At 41.7% G+C, this 23,620-nt stretch overlaps 1 protein-coding gene across 1 annotated transcript in view; it reads left to right on the top strand.

The window, feature by feature from the left end:
• The first annotated feature begins 2,678 nt into the window (after positions 1-2,678).
• LOC122810679 (vomeronasal type-2 receptor 26-like) overlaps positions 2,679-23,620 on the top strand; it is a 66,185-nt gene continuing 45,243 nt past the window's right edge. The window contains exon 1 of the mRNA XM_044082249.1: positions 2,679-2,682. Within this exon, the coding sequence (XP_043938184.1) occupies positions 2,679-2,682 (4 nt within the window). The remainder of the gene's footprint in view (positions 2,683-23,620) is intronic.

The raw sequence follows: 23,620 nt of genomic DNA, 5'->3' as shown, positions 1-23,620 counted from the left end.
GAATATAGAAATTGTCAGGGTTACCAGTAGTCAATACATCACCCATAATTAAGTTAAAATTTAACTTCCTAGTATATGTTTTAATGTCCACAATAGTGTCTACTATGTTCAATGCTTGAGAAGGAACAAAGGTCAAACCTTTAGACAGAAAGTCAACAATGTCCGTGCTGAACTCTGTAGAAGTGAAATTGTAGAGCTTAAGTCACCTGATTTATTCAAGTTAATCTCCGGATGTTGTTGACCAATTTGGGTGACAATAATTGTATGGCAGTCATAATAAAAGAAGCCTGATTGTCATGTGATACAGTTTCCTGATGACAGCCAGGAGCAACATCATTTGAAAGAGCTAGAAAAGATGGTAAATCAGACTGGTCACGGGCAATTAGGTCCTGTTTTTGTTGAATTTCTGCTTGCCCTTGTATTGGGTCTGTTGATAGTTCCTCTGTTTGGACCTGGCCCCTGAATAGGGGCCCTGCCGAAAATTCTCCTGCTTGTGAGAATTATTTTGGCCAGGATGGTCACTCCGCAGTCTCTCATTCCAAAGGACCCCCCCCTGGATTCAACTGGGTCACTCAAGTTACTAGTGGAGCTGTGATTAGCATGCAGATTAGGACTGATCCTATTGTCACTACAGTTAACAACATCATTCACGTTATTATCATTCTCATTAGCAATGGCATTATAATTAACGCCAGAATTATCAGACTGGCCTGGAAGAACGTTACCTTTTCTCCAGACTTGAGCCGGTGAAGGATCGGGGTATGCAATACCTAAATGGTACGCTTTACAGTCCCTTTCCAGTTTTTTAAGCTTGATAGACTTTAATTTAAGCATGTACTGGTCGATACTGGTGAAGACCAGACCATACTCATACTTGTATCTCCCAAACTCCAGATATGATTGTATACTTTTATCTAGTTCAGTCACAAACAGAGATAGCTCCTCTACCCATAAACTGTAGTGTTTCACCATAATTTCTAGCAGCTCGAGACCCTGGCAGTCAAATAACCTGACCAATTCAGTATGGAAAACAGAACCAGCCTCCAACCCCGTAGGGTAGGAAGTACACCTTAGACCTTTCGGGACTACTTTCCGAGTAAGGCATTCATGAAAGTATGAGATCTCCAGTTGTAACTTCCTCAGTTTTACAAGACATACATCAAATGATTTTAATTTTTCAATAATATTGTCAGAAATGAAGTTATTACCTTGCTCAGGTTGTTTACCAAAGTTGTCAATGTTGTATTCACTTGATAAACAAAATCCATTAGCCAACCACACTGCTAAAGGCAGACTAGTGGTGTTACCTTCATATTCATTCAGTACAGCTGCCCCATGTTGGCCCGAGGGTGAAGTAGATGGAATATTGGCAGGATGACCTCAAATTGGCAAGCCCGGTAAATTTTGACTGCTTGAAACCGATGAGTGAATATGAACATTCGGGTGCAAGTTAACAGTAGGCAGAAATGGGGTAGACAAAGCAGCCGGTAAGTGAGCATTGGTAACCTCTGTATTACCCGGTACAACAGTCTCGCTCACTTCCTGGGTTTTATTTAATTGCTTCAAGTTAGAAACTGTAGAATTATCAAGTTTATTATTTGAGGCAGGTGAAACGGTTCCGCTCAACACCTCAACTTGTGTAGCCGTCCTGACGTCTGAACGGCTGATATTTAAAACAGGCTGTTGCTGTGATGCTATGATAACTGCAGGAAGGGATTGACAGAGTTCATGTTGATCAGCATCCAACTGCTCCAGTCGTGAAAAAATAGAATCAATTTTACTGTAGAGAGAGCCCAACATGCTGTTGGGAACCGGACCCTTTTGGGAATCCAATAAGTCTCCAGCAGCAATGATGTTAGGTCTAAAGACCTCCGGAGTATCACATGGATCAAATGGACTATTGCTGGATCGCAAACTAGTTGCCATAACAAACTGGGAACACAAACAAGGCAAGAAACTAAATAAATCCAAAAACAGGTTTGAAAAACCAGCAACACAGTCCAAGAAGGGTCAGTTAACACTATTTATTCCATTGTTTTAAGTGCTTTTCGTCAGCCTGATAGCAAACTTCTTCAGAAACAGTTACAGCAATAAAAAAACTTCCTTATAACTAAGACAGGTGATCAGCATTCACCAATTGCATCACTTTGTTCTATTTAAGCAAATACACTTTAAAACTAAAGTGACAACTGCTGATAACCAGTAATAAAACAACTTTAAGGTATATAAACACATTAAAGTATGTGAACGTCTACAACAATGACCACAATACACAAAAGTAAAAAAAAAAATTAAAAGTTGTTTTGTGTAACTCAACCATTGGCAGAAATAATATATGTTTTTAACAAAATGTGACTCATCTCTGCAAGCTCTTTAATTTGAGAATGCTACTAATTGAGCATGAATCATTCAACCTAGGAAAATTGTAGGCATTCAGCCTCACTTGCCAGGCTAATTCAAGTTCTTCAAGTTTGAGTGGTCTAGGGCCACCCCTACTATCATACTTGGCTTGATCAATGATGATAAATTTAAAAGCATGTTCTTTATTAGAAATAATGTGCATTTTTAGACATTTATTTTTCTATTTCAGGTTCAGTACTTACCTTAGAAATCCAACAGTTGCAAGAGGTTTAGTTCAGGGCTGATTCTGCCTGATGCTAGCAGGACAGAGCACTTATATGGGTAAGTAAAGGTTATAAACATTGCCTGGCATCAATGTTACTGTATGTATGTGCATAGGATGTAGGTTTTAGCCCCTTAGGTGGTGAGCATGTGTACTATCCATTGCCTCTTGGCCAGTGTGAGGGCATACAGTTCATGCGTATGTCCACCTACATCCACAACAGCTGCTAGTTCCCCCTCTGACTCCTCACCTATGTGTGGCTATAGTGATCTTGCCAGTGGTGGTGGGATTTGTGGCCTTCCCCTTGCTGTTCCTACTGAAGCTGTTTTCTCAGGATAATATTGTGAAGCATTGCATAGACAGTGAATATTTCACCACAAATTAGGGGATTCTACTGCAGGGCTTCCCCAGATGTATCTAGCACTTGAACTGTGACTTTAGCAACCCAAACACACACTCTATGATATTTTGATGTTTGAATGTGTGCTTTATTATAATGCTTTTCAGTTGGTGTGTGTGCATTTCTGATGTGCATCATCAGCACATCAGCCATGATTCCAGTGCATAACATGCATCCCTCAGTAAATAACCCTTTAGGATATTCTCCCTATTAAAAATCACATATAGTTGACAGTTGTGTCAGATATGTGAGTCATGGTAATAACCTGGGTTTCCAGCACACTCATTCAGGGTGATTCCCTTAGCATTACACACAACCTGGCAGTTAATGAAGTGGAAGCCCTTTCTAATTATGTACACCCTTCCCTGTTACCCAGGTGGTGCTTTGATTTCTACATGTGTACAGTCTATGGCACCCACGGCTTCAGGGTACTGGGCTACAGGATAGAACTCCTGCATAGTTCTAGCTCTGTCCTCAAGTCCATCCATCTATCCTCAACTCCCTTTTTTCCCATTTTCCATATGGGGTCCAGGTATCACTTTAACAGTGACAATCATCTTGAACCAAGGTTTACACCACCAGCTGGCTAGCCTTGCCATGGTAGTTCTAGCTCTGCCATCAAGTGTACGAGGAAAATATATGCACTTACTAGCATGTTGTAGTATAGCATTAAGGAATTGATGAAGGATCCTGGATGCCAGTGCCTGTGACACCCCAACATGTCCCTTGTTGGTCTCTAGAAGTTTCCTGTAGCTAAAATTCTAAGTACCACACATACTTTAGTCTTCACTGAGACTGGTTCCCCTCATTTTACCTTTGCTCTCAGTTGAGGATGACAGAGGTTGCAGGGTTCCTGTAGCGTGTCTCTATCCACTCTGTAGTGCTCTATTTTCACCTCATGCAGACTGTGAAAAGTTAAATGAGGTTTAACTACCCTTCTCCTTCATGACTGTGATCTATTAGCAACAGCAGAAGCATGGACTTGGGCCTGTTGCACATACATGAATAACAGCAACAGCATCTCTTAACATTCTTTCCATGTAGCCTAGTTTCCATGGCTGTATTTCAACAGGTTTTGGAATTTGCAGGAAAAACCAGCACTGAGTCTACATGGTTGCTTTATAGCTTGTTGAATAGTTCCTACATCCTGGATTGGCTGATTATCATACAATTCAGCTGCTTATGCTGTAATTAGCATCCCACGATATTTAACATGTTTGCATGGCTCTATACAGAGAATAAAGCCACTTACTGAATACAAAACACTGTGCTGTCATGGTTTTAGCGGACTATGTAGGCTTTATTGAATCTGCCCCACTAATTATTTAAAATAACCAGAATATAAATAAAAAGTAAAAAAAAATGTAAAGCTTAACAAATCTTAACATAAAGTTTATTAAACTACCAAAAATGTATCAAATCAGTGAATTGCCACTTAAAAAAATAAAGTTTAGTTTAGAACTAGATTTTGATTTCAAAGCCCTTCACAAGACATTTAATTCATATAAAACTATGAAACTTAGGCAGTGGAGATATCACTTAAGTAAGTGGGAAGCACTAACATAAAAATACCGGAAAAATAGATAAGTGGAATATAAGGGGATCTGGAGTGTAAGATAAATAGAACATATTTTGCTATGGGATGAGTTAACTCACTTAATGAAGTTCATAACATTTAGCACAAGATATTTAATGTATTACAAACCAGAACCCTATTTGCATACAATCAGTATGGAAACCTTCAAGGTTATTCCATATTTCACCAACCACATGTATGATTTTGAAAGGAGCTCACATTGCACTAGGCCCTGGACTGTCAAATGGACAGTAGTAGTTAATGTCATATTGTCAAATATGATAATTCCTATAAAGCCAATTGTTGTATTACTAGTCTGTTGTTTATTGTTAGGATAAACTGCTAAACTAAGTATGTATAAATGACAAAGTCATCAATGCCAAAAGAGGTTTAACTGCATTTTGAAATGACAGTTATTATGGCTTGGTTTGATCTGAAATTGACATATTGTAATGATGTGTAGAATATGGCTGCCCAGCAAAGAGCCACCAATCAGGCATCGATGGGGTGTAGGCCTAAGACAACTCACCCATTTTTAAGTAATTGCAGCCTAGACCATGCTGTATCTTGAAGTGGAAGTACTTGAAGGTGGTGAGAACCCACTTTATGAAAAGACCTTTCTCTCTCTTTCTCACCTAATAGCATCTATTAGCATTACTGAGATTTTTACTTGTATAGCAGATGAGATGTTCATACAAATCTAGTCCGAGGCAAGACTGTGCTAATGTCTACTTCGGAGGTGTTAAAGTGCACGTTGCTTGGAAACATCTGGAGATATAAGTATTGTTTCTGAGCACATCATAGCTTCTAGATGCCTAAAAGGTTGTTCTGCTTCAACTATCTACTTAAAGTTAAATAAAAACTATCTTTTGTTCAGTTCTCTTATGGGGACAAGCAATGGTAACAAAGTCTGGAAGAAAATTACAAAAATAGCTAGTCAGTTCTAAGAAAAGCCTTAACCTGTTTTTTATTGGTTGACATGGGTTAATTATTCATTGCTTCAAACTGTATAACTCCAGTACTGGTTCTCTGTCAAGCCTTAACCTGCATTTAGTTGGGTTAGTGGTTAACTCAGCTTGATGCCAGTAATCTTAAATGGCTTTCAGTCTATACTGATGACTTTCAAAGTCCTCAGAAAATATTTCCACACCATCCAGGTTAACTGCTGCATATCTGGTATAGGGTCTAAAAATTTTGTCTATCAGATTATGGAATATTGCAGGTGCTCTGTGGAGAGCAAAAAAAACAGGACTTTCTAATGGAAGACAAAAAACAACAATGCCAGTAAATCCAAAATGTTTAATAAATAGCAATAGAAGAGTCCATTTGTTGTGAACAAAATCATGTTTTCTTAACATCTGAGGTCAGTGGAATTTTTCAATACCCTCTGGTCATGTCCTAGCCTAGCCCAGTTTCTCAATAACTTCATCCACTCAGGCATGTTGCATGAATCACATTTAGATATGCTATTTAAATTTCTAAAGTTGCTGTAGAACCTTACAGACTCATCAAACTGTGGGACCAGTAAGGTGGGACAATTTCATTCACTTTAGGATTCATCTGTGATTCCAAGTATAGCCATTTTCTGTATCTCTTAACTGTTTGGCATTGAGATTCCAGTATTCAGCACAGTTCCAAATGTTCTTTACAAATCAGACATGATTTCTGTATCGTGCTGGATTAAAATGGTTCTTCCTGGCAACTCTGAGAAGGCGTGCTTATTCCTGAGTACAATTTTGTATGTCTTGTTTCTGAGAAATTGATCTTCCCTTTTTTAACTTTGGGACAAGTTGTGGACACCTTAACTTATTCTGCAGATATACTACAGAATAAAGTTTTTCTCCAAGGTTTTAAAACATATATGTGGTATAAATATTCTGGTTTCTTTTCCCTGGTTGTTTCACTTTATACTGTACTTCATTTATTTTTCTAAAATTTCTAAAGATACCTCTCACTTTGCAGGAAACTTATTTTCTGCAGTGGACACTAATGTAAGTACTAGCTTAAGTTCTGTAATATGGACATTTTTGGGTACTTATGTATTATCGTAACCACATTCCAAACAGGGTAAACGGCTCATTTCCAAGCTGTTTAGTTTTCTCTCTCTAATGATGTTTTAGTCTTGAAATGTTTTATTTGAAGGCTGCTTCATCCTTCCTTCAGTTTTGCTGTCCTCATAGTGTTTACATAAGTACCCATAATACTAAAGTGGAAATAGACCAAAATTTATGTTTTGGTTTCTACTGATTAATGTACAAGTACAAAAGCTGCTTGCACATCCAAAATAAACACCATGAAGACAGCAAAACTGAAGGAAGCATGAAGCATCCTTCAAATAAAATGTCATTTCAACAGTAAAATATCATTAGAGGGAGAGAAAACTAAACGGGATGGTTTTACATCAGCCAAGGATTGAGACTGTCTGATGTTGTTCTTAACATCACAGAGTGAATCACAGACCAGTAACATTGCAATTAGTTTGATGGCAGAAACATTATCTGACAGGCCTGAAAGGTCAGTGTCATGCCTCTCAACTGTCTAGATTTTTGCAGAATGTCCAGATTTATGCCTCGTATTTTTTGTCCGTTCCTCTTAAAAGTTGTGTCTTTCTGGCAAATCACTGAGGAATGCTGTCTCTAAATGACATACATTTCAGACTTTATTTCCTCCAGAAAATGTATGATGACATAAGCCCTGTTATTCTAGCAAACTTGTAAGAGCAATATTTAAAACCTGTCCCTATTTTGGCCCCTTTATTCACTATATATCTCGGTAGGAGTACGGCTTGGAAATAAGTCGTTTGCCCTGTCGGAATTTGGTTGCAATAATATGTAAGGGCCCTTTTTTTGCTGTTTTGTCTCTTTTATCTCTCCTGTGCTTTATCCATATGTTCTCTTTCCAAGGGCATTATGTTTTTTACCCTGTCCTGCAAGTCTGAAAATTCTCTATCACATGTTTAAAAGGAGTTGTTTTTCTCTTTCAGTCTTTTTTTTTTTTGCAAAATTCTGGAATGTCTGTCAAACAGCAGTTCAGGTAGTGTGAATCGAAATGAAGTTCAGGGCTCTTCCTTTACAACAAAAAGAATATATGAAATCAAATGACCTGAATTTCTCCCTACCAGTTCTACAGTCTTTTTTAACATACTTTGAAGGGTTAGTAAAGTGCTAAACTAGATTGTCCATCTGAAGTTGATATACTGATATCATTAGCTGTTTTCCTATTTGAAAATAAGTTCATGCATTTTCCTGTTATGAATTGGGTGCATTGTTCAGTAAGAATTTCTTGTGAAAGTTCTACCCTAGAAAATCTCCGGGATTCATGAAGCTTGTGCCATGTGCAGGCATAGCGTCGGCGTTCTAACACCAAAGATGGCCACCGGGCGATTCAGGTACGAGCTGTTTCCATGTGCACTAACTGCATACGCTACTCCCGCACAACTCCTGAGCCTTGTATGCTAATTACCGCATGTGCAGCAGTGTAGCATGCAAATGAAGTTATGTAGCAATTCAGGAAGTGGTGCAGGCATAGTGTAAGCATGCAGAAATGTAAACCGTAGAAAATGGTGTACATTTTTGCAAACATAAAATCGGAGTCATGACAGCCAACCAAACACATATATTATATTGTTAATATATGCCAATGGCTAAATATATAGCCATTGGCATAAAAAATGTACAAAATATTAAATTAACATTTAATATATATAGTCGCACTATCGCAACATGGAAGCGCAGGGCAGCGGTGTGCAAAGGGGATTGCAAGGAATATATAAAAATATAGAATACAACCGCAATGAAACACATATCAGGATTTCCCCATAATAGTCAATGGCAGGCATGCTACACCATACTCATGGCGCAAGGGTTGCTAAGGGGCAGTGACAGTGTTATGCACAATAGCTAGGAATTAGTAGGCAATGCCATGCAAATGAGAAGAGTAATAGTGAATCGCAGATTCTCCGCTGATGTAAGGATGTACCTTACAGCATAGCGTTATAACACCGAGGTGTGCCCTTGAGATAAAGATGACATCAAGTGAGGGGTGTGTTGCCATTGCTGTAAACACATTGGAGCATTGCTAAACCAGTCTGCCTCTAGCTAGGCAAAGTTGCAGGATAGGGGTGTGTCGAATTGGCCATAGCTATGCTTAGCTGAGAGTACACAAGGTGGATGTATTGGTGATTAAATTTTCCAGGTTTTTTATTGTTGGTCCTGGTGTTCTGTTTCCTGTTGTTGCCCTTCGTTATTTTTTGCAATTTTGCTGTGCCCTTTTGTGGGGTTACATATTCTGTTCATTTCTTTGAGAGTACACAAGGTAACCGAGTATGCATGTAAACAGAGATGAAAATGCACATAAATCCGGTAAATGGGTATACACAGCATGCACCGCAGCTGAAACAGGAAGGATATAGGAAAGAAATAAGGAAATGCTGCAGCAGTGAAATTGGAGTACAAATGACTAACTAACACCTAGGAACCTACAGTGGGCTATTGACATCAGTAAACAAGGCTGAAAGCAGCTACCTGCAGAACAGGGAAGGGGAGGGGCTGTACTGCAAATAAAACAGTAAAGTGTCAAAGCAGAACAAAGCCGATATGCAGTATATCAGCTACAAGGCACATTTTGCCATGACTGGGTAGGGAAAGTACAAAACAAGAAAGATGTCAGGTGGATGTATGCCTGATAATGGGAGGGGATCCAGGTCTAAAGGTGAACTAAAGGGTAACAGATTAATCAAGGCAGGCAAGTAGATCACCACAGTAAAGGCCCCACACTTGCAGTACTCATTGCAAAATGCATAATTAAGACATGCTGCAGCTGGAATAGCTCATACACACCCGCTTACATCACCAGCATCCATAGCACAATACTATAAAGTGTGAAAGCACATCACACACATTTGTGTATTCCCATACACACTGCACCAGTGGTGTATACAGACGGGGAACTTTTATTATGTACATGTTAGGGGCTGCCATAGCTTTGATCTACCAGCATGTGTTGGAGACTAAAGATGGTGTGGAGGATGATGCACATGACCACCGCAGGCACCAGAGGAGGAGGAGAGTGTTCAGACCCAGGCTAATCTACCAGGGGCTACATGATATGGAGATAGTAGAGCATTACAGGGTGGACAGGGACATCCTACAGCAACTTGTGGAGCTATGCCGGCTACACCTCAAAGCCAGAACAAACAGAGGGGAACCCATCTCAGTGGATATGAAGGCATGTGTAAGCCTGAGAATACTAGCTACAGGTACCTTTCAAAGACCAACCGGGGATATCATTGGGATCTCACAGGCATCAGCATCCAAGGTACTACACCAGTTCCTGGATGCCATGTTAGCACATGCCAATGAGCACATATACTTCCCCCAAATGCAGGAGTAGTTGGCCAGCAATGTGCGTCTCTTCCACCATGTGGCAGAATACCCAGAGGTGGTGGGTGCAATAGACTGCACGCACATACACATCAAGTCACCACCCGGCAAGCAGGGTAGGCACTACATAAACCGCAAGGGATACCCCTCCATCAACTGCAATGCCCAGGGCATTATCATGGATGTGTGTGGTGGCAGCCCTGGAAGCTATTACGACTTCCACATCTGGCATGCCTCACAGCTGTATCGGTCATTTGCCAGGGGGGACATCCCAACTGGCCACCTGGTGGGGGATGCTGGCTATGCCCTGGAACCGTGGATGATGATTCTCATCAGAAATGCACACACACCCATGCAGGAACGCCATAATGAGGCACACGCACAAACCAGAATAATCATAGAGCATGTGCTTGGGATGCTGAAATCACGGTTCCATTGCTTGGACATATCTGGTGGAACCTTGCAGTACTCTCCAGGCACATGTGCCCATATCTTCATAGTGTGTGCCATGCAAAACAATATGGTCCTGCAGAAACAGCTGCAGCAGGGACAAAATGGTGAAGGCCCTCACAGCCCACCACCATTGTCAAGGTCCCCACAGGCACAGAGGTACTCAGACCATGAACACTCTGAGCCAATCCCAGTAGGCAGACAGAGACGTGCCCAGTATGCCCATGCCTTGGCAAAGAGGGAACATATAGCACACACACTGACAGTGTAGGCACCTAGGGACTGACACCTTTCTCCACATGCACACACAGTAAAAATGGATGGCACACACACAAGACTACCTGTAAATTGTCATGTATAGGCAGTCTACTGTTTGTATCCAACATAGGCAGCCCTCAACTATTGCACACACAACTGCCATTGGCACAAGGTAAGTCAACACCTGAACAGTAAAGTAGGCTATCAGCATATGCAGATACTGTATGTATAGATTCATAGGTAGGTACTTGGCCAACTGCCAGAGGCCATTCATAAGCCCAGCCAAAATGTGTCAGCTTTTGCCACCCCATGGATTCATTAACTGTCCCTCTGTAGAGCAGAGCCAATGGTGGGATCCCTGGGGTGCATCTACTGTTCCCCATCCACTCTTCAAGGTTTCTCTTGCAGAGTGTTAGTGAGGGGCTCTGTATAATGTAGTTACGGATGTTGTTCCAAAGTATGGGGAGTGTCTGTGACAGGAAGCATTCCTCCAGCATCTTCCAGTTATTGTTGTGGCAAGGTTCAGCTCACTACAGTGTGTGGTTCACTGTGACATGGATTCTCATAGGTGGAGCATATCCATCAAGCCTGAGTTCAACATGGCTGTGTTGGCCAGCGGAGATCATCTCTGGGTAAATGAGATGCCACTGAGTAAAGTAGGAGTTTAGTCAGTCTGGCTGCATAGGCCATATGCTGGAGGCCAGTACTCCCCTTAGCAAGGTACATTTGTAGACCCCCCAGCTGTTGGAAGTGTCTTCTGAGGTACATCCCACATGGGTATTATACCCTGTGATGGGACTGATGAGTAATGGGTAAAGGGGCACTATAACCCCAGTATGTCTAGATGGGAATACTTTAGTAATCAGATGGCCTACATAGAAGGATGTCCTAACTACTGTGGAGATATGATTGTCAAAGGGGAGATCACTATCATCCTTAGTCCCCAGATACCCCATTACCGCATCTGTATTAGAGTGGCTGCCACTTATGTGTTAATATGTGGGTGCTAATTCCATAATAGAATGACCATGCAGTTAGTGGCACTTGGCTGGAGGCCATGTTGTTGGCACCCAATGACGTTCTACGTAAGGCCCCTTGAGGGGTGTCTGTGTCAGCTGGACTATCAATCAAGGCTCCCAGTCTGCAGTCATTGCCAAACATGGTCTGCCATAGTCTACCTGTGTTTGCCTGTACATCTGAGATGTATATGCCAAACAGTAGGGCTCCCAGGACTGAGACCTGTGGAACACCAGTTGTGACTGGTCAAGAGTTGGACCTGGAGACCACTAGTTGTACCATGTGGGTTCTGTGTGTCAGCCCGTTGGCAACCCAACCTGTGATGTATGGGTGTATGTACAGGCTGGTGTGTTTATCAATAAAACCTGAGTGGGGTATGGTGTCAAAAGCCTTGGCAAGGTCAAGGTAGTATGTGTGAACCACCTCCCCCTGTCATCTAATGTCTTGGTGACTGTATGTAAGATGTCAAACAGGTTCAGTAGGCATGAACTGCACTCAACCAAGCTGACCTAGTAGGGTCATGTGTTCGGAGGTTACCAATGTCTTTGTTAATGAGTACCATGAGGATGTGAACCATACCATTGCAGACCAGGCTAGTCAGGCCTATGGGGTGGTAGTTACCATGGTCAGTTGTGATTCCACCTTGATGGAGTGGAATAACCATTGCTACGTGCCATTGTATGGGCATGTAGCTTGTGGAGAGGCTGAGGGAGGAAAGCGTAATTAGGTGGGGGGCAGGTTGTCTTGTACAGTTTGCAAGATGCAGTCTGGGACAATATCTGCCTCCATTGATACTGTGTTTTGCTGTTAGAGAGGGCAATTTCCACCTGTGTGTCTCTGATGTGTGGGATACTGTACCTTTCGGGTAGTGTTGTGGGCTCTTTAGGGGGTGAAGTATGCTGTTGGTGATATCAGCAGGGTCAGCATAATTTGTGCTATATTTCACCGGCACAGTGCAAATCTGTGTGTCACCACGTAGATCATTGACATAGCCAAAGAAGGCTTTGTGGTTATCTTTCGAATCCTTGCGTATTCTCCTGCTGATGTTAGCCTTGGATGATGTTATGAGGGACCTACATATCATACTTATAGTTGTCATGAATGTCTGCCCTTTGTGGGATTTGCTGTGTGTCTGGAACACTGTCCTACTTCTGTAGTATAGCCTGTTTATTGCAGAGGTCCACCAGATGTGTGTCCTTGTCTAGGAGGAGTGAGTCTTGGTTTACCAGGGATGGCACGATCCATTCACGTAGGTGCTTATAGACTGCATTTGTAAATATGCCTGTATCTTGAGCAGTGTTTTCCCTTAGCGTGGGGGCTGTGAAACCCCAACCCTGTCACTAGTAGTGTAAATTTAGCTGTAGGAAAGGTATACACTGTGGTATCCATGGGTGGGGGAGATGCTTAGGTGTGGAAACAGTGAATAGCTCATGGTCAGATCTAACCAGCGACCAGTTATCCACTGCTGTGGTGCACCTGTTGCCCATGTTGGTGATTACCACTTCTAGGAGCTTCCACCCCATGTTAGGGAGGTTACCACCTGATACAGGGCATATGAGGTGATAAATTCCAGGAAGCACTGGGCCTGAAAGTGAGTACCGGATTAAGTTTCCCAATTAATGGCATGGTAGTTGACATCGACCAATGCCAGGGTGTGTGTTAGGACTGTCATGTTCTCCACTGTCTCCCGGTAGGTGGAGTGGAGGTCCTGGGTCATGGAGGGTGATCCGTAGCAGGCCTCAGTTTACATTGCAGTTGTGGCTGATGTTAGTTGCACATGGATGATCTCAGAGGTATCATGCTGCCCCACTAACCTGGAGGTGTAGGTATCCTTGATGAATATGGATACAGCCCCTCCATGTCTGTCAGTCCATGTTCTGTAGAGGAAATGTGCTGTATGGGTTGTAGTCTGGTAGTGCTGATGTGCTTTCAGGAGCCTTAAGACAGATGTCAGTTACTGCACAGATGTTGATGTTGTCCATCCTGAGGAGTGCTGTGAGTGCATGCATGTTGTGATCACAGCCCCTAGTGTTGAGCAGCATAACCCTCATTTAATCTGCTATTGTGCTGTTTATGGAGCTGGTATTCACCTTCGAGACTCTCCTAAATAAGACACCATGGGGGCGCCAATAGCCTTGGCCAGTATTCCAAAGCCTAAGGCTGACACATAGGCCGGTATGGTATCATTGCATGCATGTTCCCCATCTGTGCTTGTTTTTCATCTCCCCTGTAGGTTACCTACTGGTAAGCAATAGAAAGCCTTAAATGTATACAAGTCTTCTAGCTTCCAAGATAGGCTTTTGGAGTGACTACATATAAGTGTTCAGTATGTTCTTGCTGTACTTATCTGTTTCCTGACTACATGGTGATTTCTCTCTATATATTGTGATCTGAAGGTCTGTTTAGTCACATATTATGGCTGTGATGACCTGCAGGTTAGAGGTTCACAGATAGCCTACTACCTACCAGCCCAAGAGCAATTAGAAGCATAGCTACAACGTGTTGGCTTTCCCCGTACCATTGATGAAGCAACTGAGCCTTTGTCAAGCATAGCCAATGAAGCAATTCCAGGCAGAGTTGCTGGAAACAGTTGAAGACTGGAGTTGTTGAGGGTGATAGGGGCAATTAGTGATCTAAAGAGGGCATGTTAATGTGACAATTCAACACCATTCAATTCCCCAACAGATCTCGCAGCTATCAGACTGGACAGGCTCCCCCACCCCCTGGCTGTATGGTTCTGGGACACATGATCCCAGGGGTGTATAGTCTGTTACCCATTCACACAACAAGGTTTCCTTTGAAGTGTGTCAGTGAGGGGCTATGACTAATGTAGTTAGGAATGTAATGTATTGTCTCACATTACATTTGTTATATGTTGTTATTTCAAGAGTACATGAAGCTCAATGAGTTTGGGGGCCTCCGCCCTTTGCTTAGCCTCTCTTACACATAGAAATCATCTAAATAGGAAATAGACAGTAGCAACATTAATGTCAACAGTGTAATGGTTACAGCATCTGCATAGTATCTGTACATTCGAGGTTACAATCCTAATAAAGGCAGGGATGTTTATCATGTGCAAAAGTATACCTTAACCACAGCTTGCATATATAGGTAGTAATCGTCTGTATAATAAACATTTGAATCACCCATATAAACCCATGTGTACAGGAGAGTACAGTCAACAGAGAATGTAATGTCATGTCAGCACATAGTGAGATGTTACTTCACTGACATGTATATATCCTGAGTAGTCAGAGGATGTGGCCGTGTTTACGTGCACAGGTTATACGTTACAAAGTCTGTTTAACTGTGTTTAACTGCTGCTATAATGTCACACAAACACTTTTAAACATGCTTACAACTGCTTAAATGAGTCTTATTCTGCAGTAAAAAACATTTGTAAAGCATCACAGGTGTTGAATCCTGGACCATGCACACTATAGTCATGGGACATGCCACTAAGCCATCCGAGGTGTACACATGTTTCATGGTCTTGAGACTACACCTTATACCATATGCATTTCATTGTAATGATCACAAATGGGACAGTGGCCTTGTGAACATATGTACAGTACATTGTAATGTACTGTAGTTTGTGAACCAACACATTCCAGTCTACATATCTATTACTGTTACAAACTAATATGAAATATATATATATATATGCATGTCAGTGATGTCTGCACATATATATATATATATATATATATATATATATATATATATATATATATATATATTATACAGTTACATCAATAGCCATATATATGAACAGCTATGAACACACTTTGTGAAACAGAAGCACTTCAAAGGAATTGGAGTGTACACAAAACACGTGCAGCAGCTCTGTTATGATAACACTTAATATTAACCTAATTCACCATAGAAGGGGTGGTTGTTGTGTATGTGAAGATTTGGGTGGGGGAGGAACGATGGGTAATGCAATCATGCATCAAGGATGGCCTGGGTCGGATGTCCAGTAAATGAACTGGTGGGGTGTACATGGAGTATGGGGGCAATATAAAAAGGACACAAAGCATGAACTTTTCTCATTCATAATACACCCTGTCATGTCATATTGCAACACCTAATTTCACAAACATATGAACATTAACATGTATCAGACATATGTACACCAACTGACTGTCACAGAATGTCTGTAGTACAATGTATATGCTAAACACCATAACATTTGTACATATCTCCGATGCCTTAGTGGTAATGTCAATGACTGTGGTGTTCATGGTCCCGGGTTCAAGGACTGTTAGGTTAATTTGAGTTCCAGAATAAGGGCTGTTGGATGCAGGTGGATTAAAGCACTCTTAAGCAGTTGTAAGTGGGTTTCCATGGGTTTGCGCGATGGTAAGCGGCACTGAAACATGATAAACGGAGAAGCGCTTTACAGGTGTAACCTTTGTTTAACGTCATGCAGACCACGGGCAAACCTGCTTACAACCACGTAAATGTGCATTATTCACACTTTCCCTACCAGTGCCTACTCTGAGAGGTAAAATAATAACACCTTCCAGGAGTAGAACCCGCAACCATGTACTCCATCTTCAGAGTAACCTAACATTAAGCTACCTGGGATGTACCAATCCCAGCTGTGTATGCAGACAGGTTAAAACACAAAAGGGAGGAATGTGTTGAAATAGCATAACCCGCCATGTACCTAATTAAAGGTGTATGCTCATATATTTACATATATAGAGAGAGAGAGGTACATAGAGACATGTCGATATATACAGGTCTACATATATATATATATATATATATATATATATATATGTAGATATATAGATAGGTTAAAAAACATCTACACATCTATGGAGGTACAGATAAACATTTGCAATATGCAATAATATGTATATATATATATATATATATATATATATATATATATATATGTGTGTGTGTGTGTGTGTGTGTATATACATATATATATATATATATATATATATATATATATATATATATATATATATATATATAGGTTCTGTACACTAGATCGAATTTTCACTAATTTGAAATAGTGCATGGATTGCTCACTGCAGCGAAAGTGCACTTAATCGAAAGTGCACTTACACGAAGTTCAGTACAATGAACGGGTGTTATACTGAACTTCTGTGCAGTACTCACGGACCTTAGGGTTAGGGCACCGGTCATAGTAAGGGGATAGCCCTAACTATCACCTTATCCTAACCCGTGCCCTAACCGTAAGGTCCGTGACTATCGCACCATATTGGAGGACATAGCTTGTTTTTTCATGTCATCCACTGTGCTGCTGTGTTTTCGGTGAAGTGCACTTATGCAAAAGTTCACTTTCGTTAAAGTGAACTTTCGCAGAAGTGAGGCTTCCTATTACAAGTTCAAAGTAGTGAACTTTAATTCTTGTAATAGGAATCCATATATGTATATATATATATACATATATATATATATATATATATATATATATATATATATATATATATATATATATATATATATAATTGAACAGCTGCTGATGTAACAGGGTTTGTATGAACTAATCCCGTTTCAGAGGGTTGAAAGGTTCGTACACCAGGAAGTGTTACCGAGTACTGATTATCAGCACAGTATGATATACAGTAACACCAAACTAAATATGTCTGGTAAGCACTCTGTAAACCCCCTAACATTATATGCATAGATATGCAGCCTTGAGCTGGTCAAACAACCTGGCCAGACTGAAACATATGCAGAAATATTAGGTACAGACAAACCCTGCACAAGTAGCAATGTTCTGAAATATAACAGCAGTACTCACATTTAGCCCAAATCCTCTAGGCATTACACACACTATATTACTGTTCATCTCCATACAGCTGTTGCAATAAATTCCAAACAACACTTCCACGCTGTCTTCCTCACAAATAAGGCAAAGGGACAACACCCAAGTGGAGTACTCAGTTATACTCCACTGTAGCCATGGTATTGGCTAAGCAGTAGCAGCGCAGCTGATGTGCATGTAATTAGCTACTTAGGAACACCAATTGGTCATCGGGATAGCACATGTTACTGATCTGTAACTATAAAAGGTTGCCTTGTCACACATTCAAACCATCTGTATCTACCTGTAGGACAGTACAAAACACCGAAAGACGAACTGAAAACGAGTATTATACTAGTCAATAACACCTCCGATTACTAAGATGGTATGTATAACATGTAGTATGTCTGTGTATGTAGTACCTGTACTGTAAGAATTACATTGTAATCAATGCATATAGCGGAAATAGCTATTTTCTAGTGATGTATTGTTGAGCAATAGTAATGCTTGTAGTATTCTATGTGCGTACTGCTGTAGGTCACACGGCAAAATCCGCATACACCACAAGGGATGATATGGGCTTGGAACCTACAAATTAGTTTCCAGGCACTGTCAGTGTCAGGATTGATCCAACAAGTATGTGCTATAACAGGGGATAGTATATGTCGATATATTGTAACAGTTGACATATGTATTGGTATATAAGTAAGACGAACATGTTAAAGGTGGGCTTACCGTGCAAATATGGTGTGCATTGTGGGATATTGCGCCAATAACTGTGTAATGTACAGTATTCTAGGCAGATCTGTATTCTATTCTACATAGCAGTTCTGTTATGTTATGCAAACAGTAGTTATGTCTATTGGCAATTGCAATACTCAATGACAGGATACATATCATTTGTATTCATCTGACAGTTTAGCAACATGATAGCAAAGATAATTGGAAGAGCCAGGTAACTATCCATGCACATGACACATGTAATATCCACCTTTCTAGTCTTGTTTGCAAGCAATAACAGCTGTGCATGTGTACATGTTATGCAAATGTGTAGTGACCCTTGTTACAGGGCTGAGCCAAATGGCTATGTGCACACCTACATAGAGTGGATAGTGAGAGTACAGACACACTGGTTGAACTACCAGGTTTGTGTAGCCCAACCTCTCATTGCCAACCTAACAGCCGATTGCACATACTGTATGTAAGGTAGTGCACAGCACTGGTAATGAAACAGGTTGCATATCATCATTAACTCCAGTGTAACATCTGCAGTAGGAGTGTAAGATGTAGGAGACAGCTGCCCATATGTAATTGCCACTTCATAGATGATGGCTCAGACTATCTGATTATATCCTGATCATGTTGATAGTGGCAGCAGAATCTATTGATGCATGACTCTGTTTGGAGAGTAGGTGTCTGTGCCCATCAGAGCTCATGGTCCTGGTGGATATATGAGTATATACCCAGAAAAGGAAACCGACCTGTAGACACTTGCATCATCTGTAATCAACTAATAGGGTGTGATGTGCTCCTCAGAGGAGGATTGCTGCTAAAGGTAGCTACAATGTTTCCGTAATAGCCAGTGTTGTCATGTCCATAACACAAATATTTACATGTGAGCATCACTGTCTACAACATCTTCATAAGCAATATGTAAATGAAATACAGTACTTGGTACTTGTAGTACTGAATGCTCATACAGGCATGTCCACTAGTCAGCTATTAGTGTTTACCAATGTCAGCTTTGTATATGTGGCCATCCTGGGGGAATGTAATCTCTATGCCATGCACACTGCCAAACCCACCTAACACCATGCCCCACACATTGTTTGGGATGCAGCTACAGGGGTGAGCTGGAATGCAGCCCAGTCTACAGCCATGAGTGGACAGTCATGAGGTGTAGGTTAACACATGCAGCTCATCAGCACAACCAACACATACCCTTATGAGAACACAGTAAGGACACCCACACACACTACCAAAAATCACACACATTCACAGACGCGTATAAGTATCTTGCCAAAAAAGTGACCCCCCCCCCAAGCAGGAAGAGACAGACACCGAAATACACAAACTGTATGACATAGTTTGCATAATTGTGCCACACCTCAGAACACGTGACCATAAACATGCCCAACAATACTCATTTGTGAATGTAAACTCTAGCACTATATTACACACCAACTTATACGAGGGCATACATACTGTCAGCAGCCTGTCTGCTATGATTAGCCACATACCAATACACTCAGACCACCTTTTGAACTATACACATGGCTCTGGCATATTCCATGTTGTTGTGCAGGACCTGTGATGCAGCAGCCTGGACTGCATGGAAATACATATAGGAACTGTTTGGTCTTGTAGCCCATGCAGGTATGTCCCAAGGCCTGGGTAGCATTCAGCCATTGGCCAGAATGATATTGCAGTACAGGGACAAAAGGATTGTATTCCACAATTGTCTAGTGTAGTGGTGCAAGTCAAAGGGTATCCAGTATCTGTCATCCTGGGATAACTTTGTTGACAAACCATGATGCTTTGCCAGACAGGGCCTGCACCTGTCATCCCTGGGAATCTGGATACTGCCTAGGGCTCATGCTTCCCCTACAGTGCCTTCATCATGCATGGTTCAAGTGAAGGTCCACTGCTGTTACAGGGACAGCCAAGCAATACAATGATACATGTCAGAAACACTATACGGACACACATATGTCAATCCCTAACATGGAGAACATATCTGTGCAGTGGCTGAGACATGTTTCAATGCTCCAGAGAGCCTGCATGACCATGTTATAACACATACCCCACCTCTTGCCCATTATCCTTTATTGGAACACACGGGCCACAGGTGTGTCCATATTCCTGAAGGATATGTACACCCCCACGCTAGTTGCACTTGCATAACTTCAGATGCATTATGCTGAGAAACTACCTTTTTGCCAAAGTGGAATTCAAAATGCACCTTGAGACAGACTACCCACCAGCCCGCGGACTTCCCAACTGTCATAATGTGCTGTAATGCGGAAGATTATCTCTGAGACAGAACCATAATAATGGCTACTCTCAATATTCCATTATGAACTGGGAAAACTTCTCATGTACCAACACCTGTGCTCAATGCATGTTGGATTCCATCGACCCCACTGACTTGGATCACAGTAGTCACACAAACAGGGCTAACAGTATGCTACACATAGTTAGTCTCCAATGCCAATGTAATGTTTCCTAAGAGCAGAGTGGTGACTGTCATGGCACCCATGCAGATGGACAATGCATGTGCAAATGCTGAATCCTACACAAATGAACCTTAAGCAGTCACATATGTGCAGTGATTGTGTCATTGAAACAGAACCAGGATTCAACCCAACACAAACAAGAAGGCAAACTGGTGGTACCATGCTTTAAACTGTTCCACAGAAGGTAGTAACTGTTGCAAGAGTGAACACACATGAGTGTAGGTGATCCCTGGTCAGTCTCAGTAAGATGCAGATACATCATATAAAACCACACAAAGTTACTGTGAAACTAATCAGCCACATATTATGAGGCCAAGCACAGAGCATTCTATAGCTGTGTCATTAATTGTAATGGTAATGACAAGACATGCTGTGCTGCACAGCACTATGGCATGAGAAGTACTGCACTTACAGAAATAGCACCCGTTCATCCAGATAGGGTCTTGGAGAACCTAAACCCATTCCCACCCCCCTCAACAGGTAAACGTAGTAATATATCCATGTGCACTACAGGGCAGCTGTACTAACAACTATGCAGGTACAAGCTGCACTCTCTAAAGCCATACATACAGCTTTCATGGGACTTGTCAACATCCTAGGGTGTATCCTACACAAATGTAAGAACAGTCAGCTATCCACATACACATCATGCCCAATCATAGCTCCATGCCAGGCTTTGTACACACTGAATGTTGCACAGTAACAGTTATCACACCCCACAAAGGGGGAGACACCATTGATAATGGGACATAGTGCACAACTACACTGCTGAGTCTGGTCTGTACGGACATGAACCGTGATCAACATATTTGATGTACCCGGTACAGATATAGATGACAGTAGGGTTGAGTCACACTGCATATCATGACCTTGCCAGGTCGTAGGACACCATCATGCATACTGTGTTCCAGCTACACTCAGTAAACTAGGTGTATATTCCTATGTCACAGGAGTGGTTGGCAACTGGACTGCTGGCAGAACCAACACTACAGAAGGTGTCTGACTAATACACGCACATCAAACCAGTGCCAGCCACAGTAATGCAGGGGTCATTCCTGGTATTCCCCCTCTTTGTTATCTATACCACACAGATTAACACAGAACGCATCAGCCTATTGATGTTTGCAAATGACTATGAACTAGGAGCAAATAGTAAACTCAATGAGTGCTGCATTCAGCATACAGAAGAGCCTTAGTGTGTCAGATGTGTGGTGTGTGATGTATGTCCACAATCTGACAGCTAAGTATTGCGTTGTCATCCCCTATGTTACAAACCCTGTACCCATTAACTACCACCTATGCAGCACTCAACATAATGGCAACTGTGTGTATGGGATGCAGCTGGACAGTACTTTCCTTTGATAGTTACTTCACTACACCAGACAGTTAGTCGTATGTGGTACCCCTAATCATGACAGGGTGCCATTCAGAAATATAGAGATAATTTCTCAGCCATACTCAGCACCCATGTGACCCATAATAGATCACATATTTCCTTTAAGGGTTATTGTCCATGTGTAGATGGCCTACACTGCCCTTCCCAATCCCTAGCTGCACTATGTAGCATGCAGCCTACCCTGAATAAAGCCATGTCCAACCCAGAGGTGTTGGACATGCTACACTTAACACATCCTGATCCCAAATAAACACATACATCATGAACATCCACCTTTCTAGTACAAGGATCACTACAAGCCTGACAGATCTCTGTCCCGTACACTTACCATGCTCTTGCCATACTATGCATCCCTGTCCAGCGAAGCTGCACATCGTCCCTCTGTGTGACATGGTGTGATGACCGCATGCCAAATATATCAGTAACCTGTGGATCAGTTTTGTGGCACTGTTTGAACTAGGCACTGAAACTTACCTGTCTGTTTCCTACAGCTAAGTAACCTGTTGGCTTAGGCTCATAAATGGCCCAGGGCATATAGTCTACTAGATCACTATGACCATACATGCTATAGTTGATATCCAACTGTGCAAATACCATCAGGCTAGCTATTGTCCCATGTGTTACACATGTGCAGCACAGGCAATACATGGCAGGATGCTACACAGCTGTACAGTGCCATGTAGATGTATATGGCAAAACACATACAAACGTGCATGTCTGCTGGGTCACAGGTCATGTCCCTAATGGCTAGGTATGACTATATATGTGACAAATACACAGCATTAAGGTCGATTGCATTAATGTGAACACATCCAGGCATGTGCTGATAGGTAAAAACACCAGTACAGGCAAACAGACATGCCCACGACAAGACAACATCCACATGGTGTATGAGCAATGTCATCACATGACACACACATATATGGTGATAATGTCACATCAGCAGTAGGTGTCAAATGTGTGTGACTTATACATGTCAGTTGAGTTAGTGCCATGTAGATTTGCAAAGACATATTTGTAATCTTAATAAATGTGATAAACATGTCTGTTCAGCATTACTGCTATACTTCTCTGTGAGTTACTGTGACCTGCCTCCATCATTATGTCTTTCAGGTATGCCATGTAGCAGACTGCCAGCATACAGCCGCTTGGAGGATGAGGTCCTCGTCCCATACCTAATCGAGAACTACACAATGCTCTTCAGCCGTGTGCCACAGAATGCACAGCAGCAGGATGCCCTGTGGGAAGAACTCTGCAGGAGGGTAAATGATGTTGGCAGTCACAATTGCACCTATCAGCAGGTGTGCTGATACTGCACTGACCTCATAAGATGGGCAAAACAGCGTGCTAATGCAATCACCAGGGAACAAGGTGCAACAGGTGGGGGGCCACTCACCCAGCTCCCAATCATATTTACCGAGGAGCTACTGGCCAACCTGGGGACACCTACAGACCTCCATCCACAAGCTTTAGCTGGTATTGTGGAGGTGGG

This window comes from Protopterus annectens, chromosome 9.part0 (genome assembly GCF_019279795.1).
Source record: "Protopterus annectens isolate FY-2018-M chromosome 9.part0, PAN1.0, whole genome shotgun sequence".
Classification (NCBI taxonomy): Eukaryota; Metazoa; Chordata; order Ceratodontiformes; family Protopteridae; genus Protopterus; species Protopterus annectens.
The sequence above is the reverse complement of the archived record's forward strand: the minus strand, read 5'-3'. Positions and strand labels throughout refer to the sequence as shown.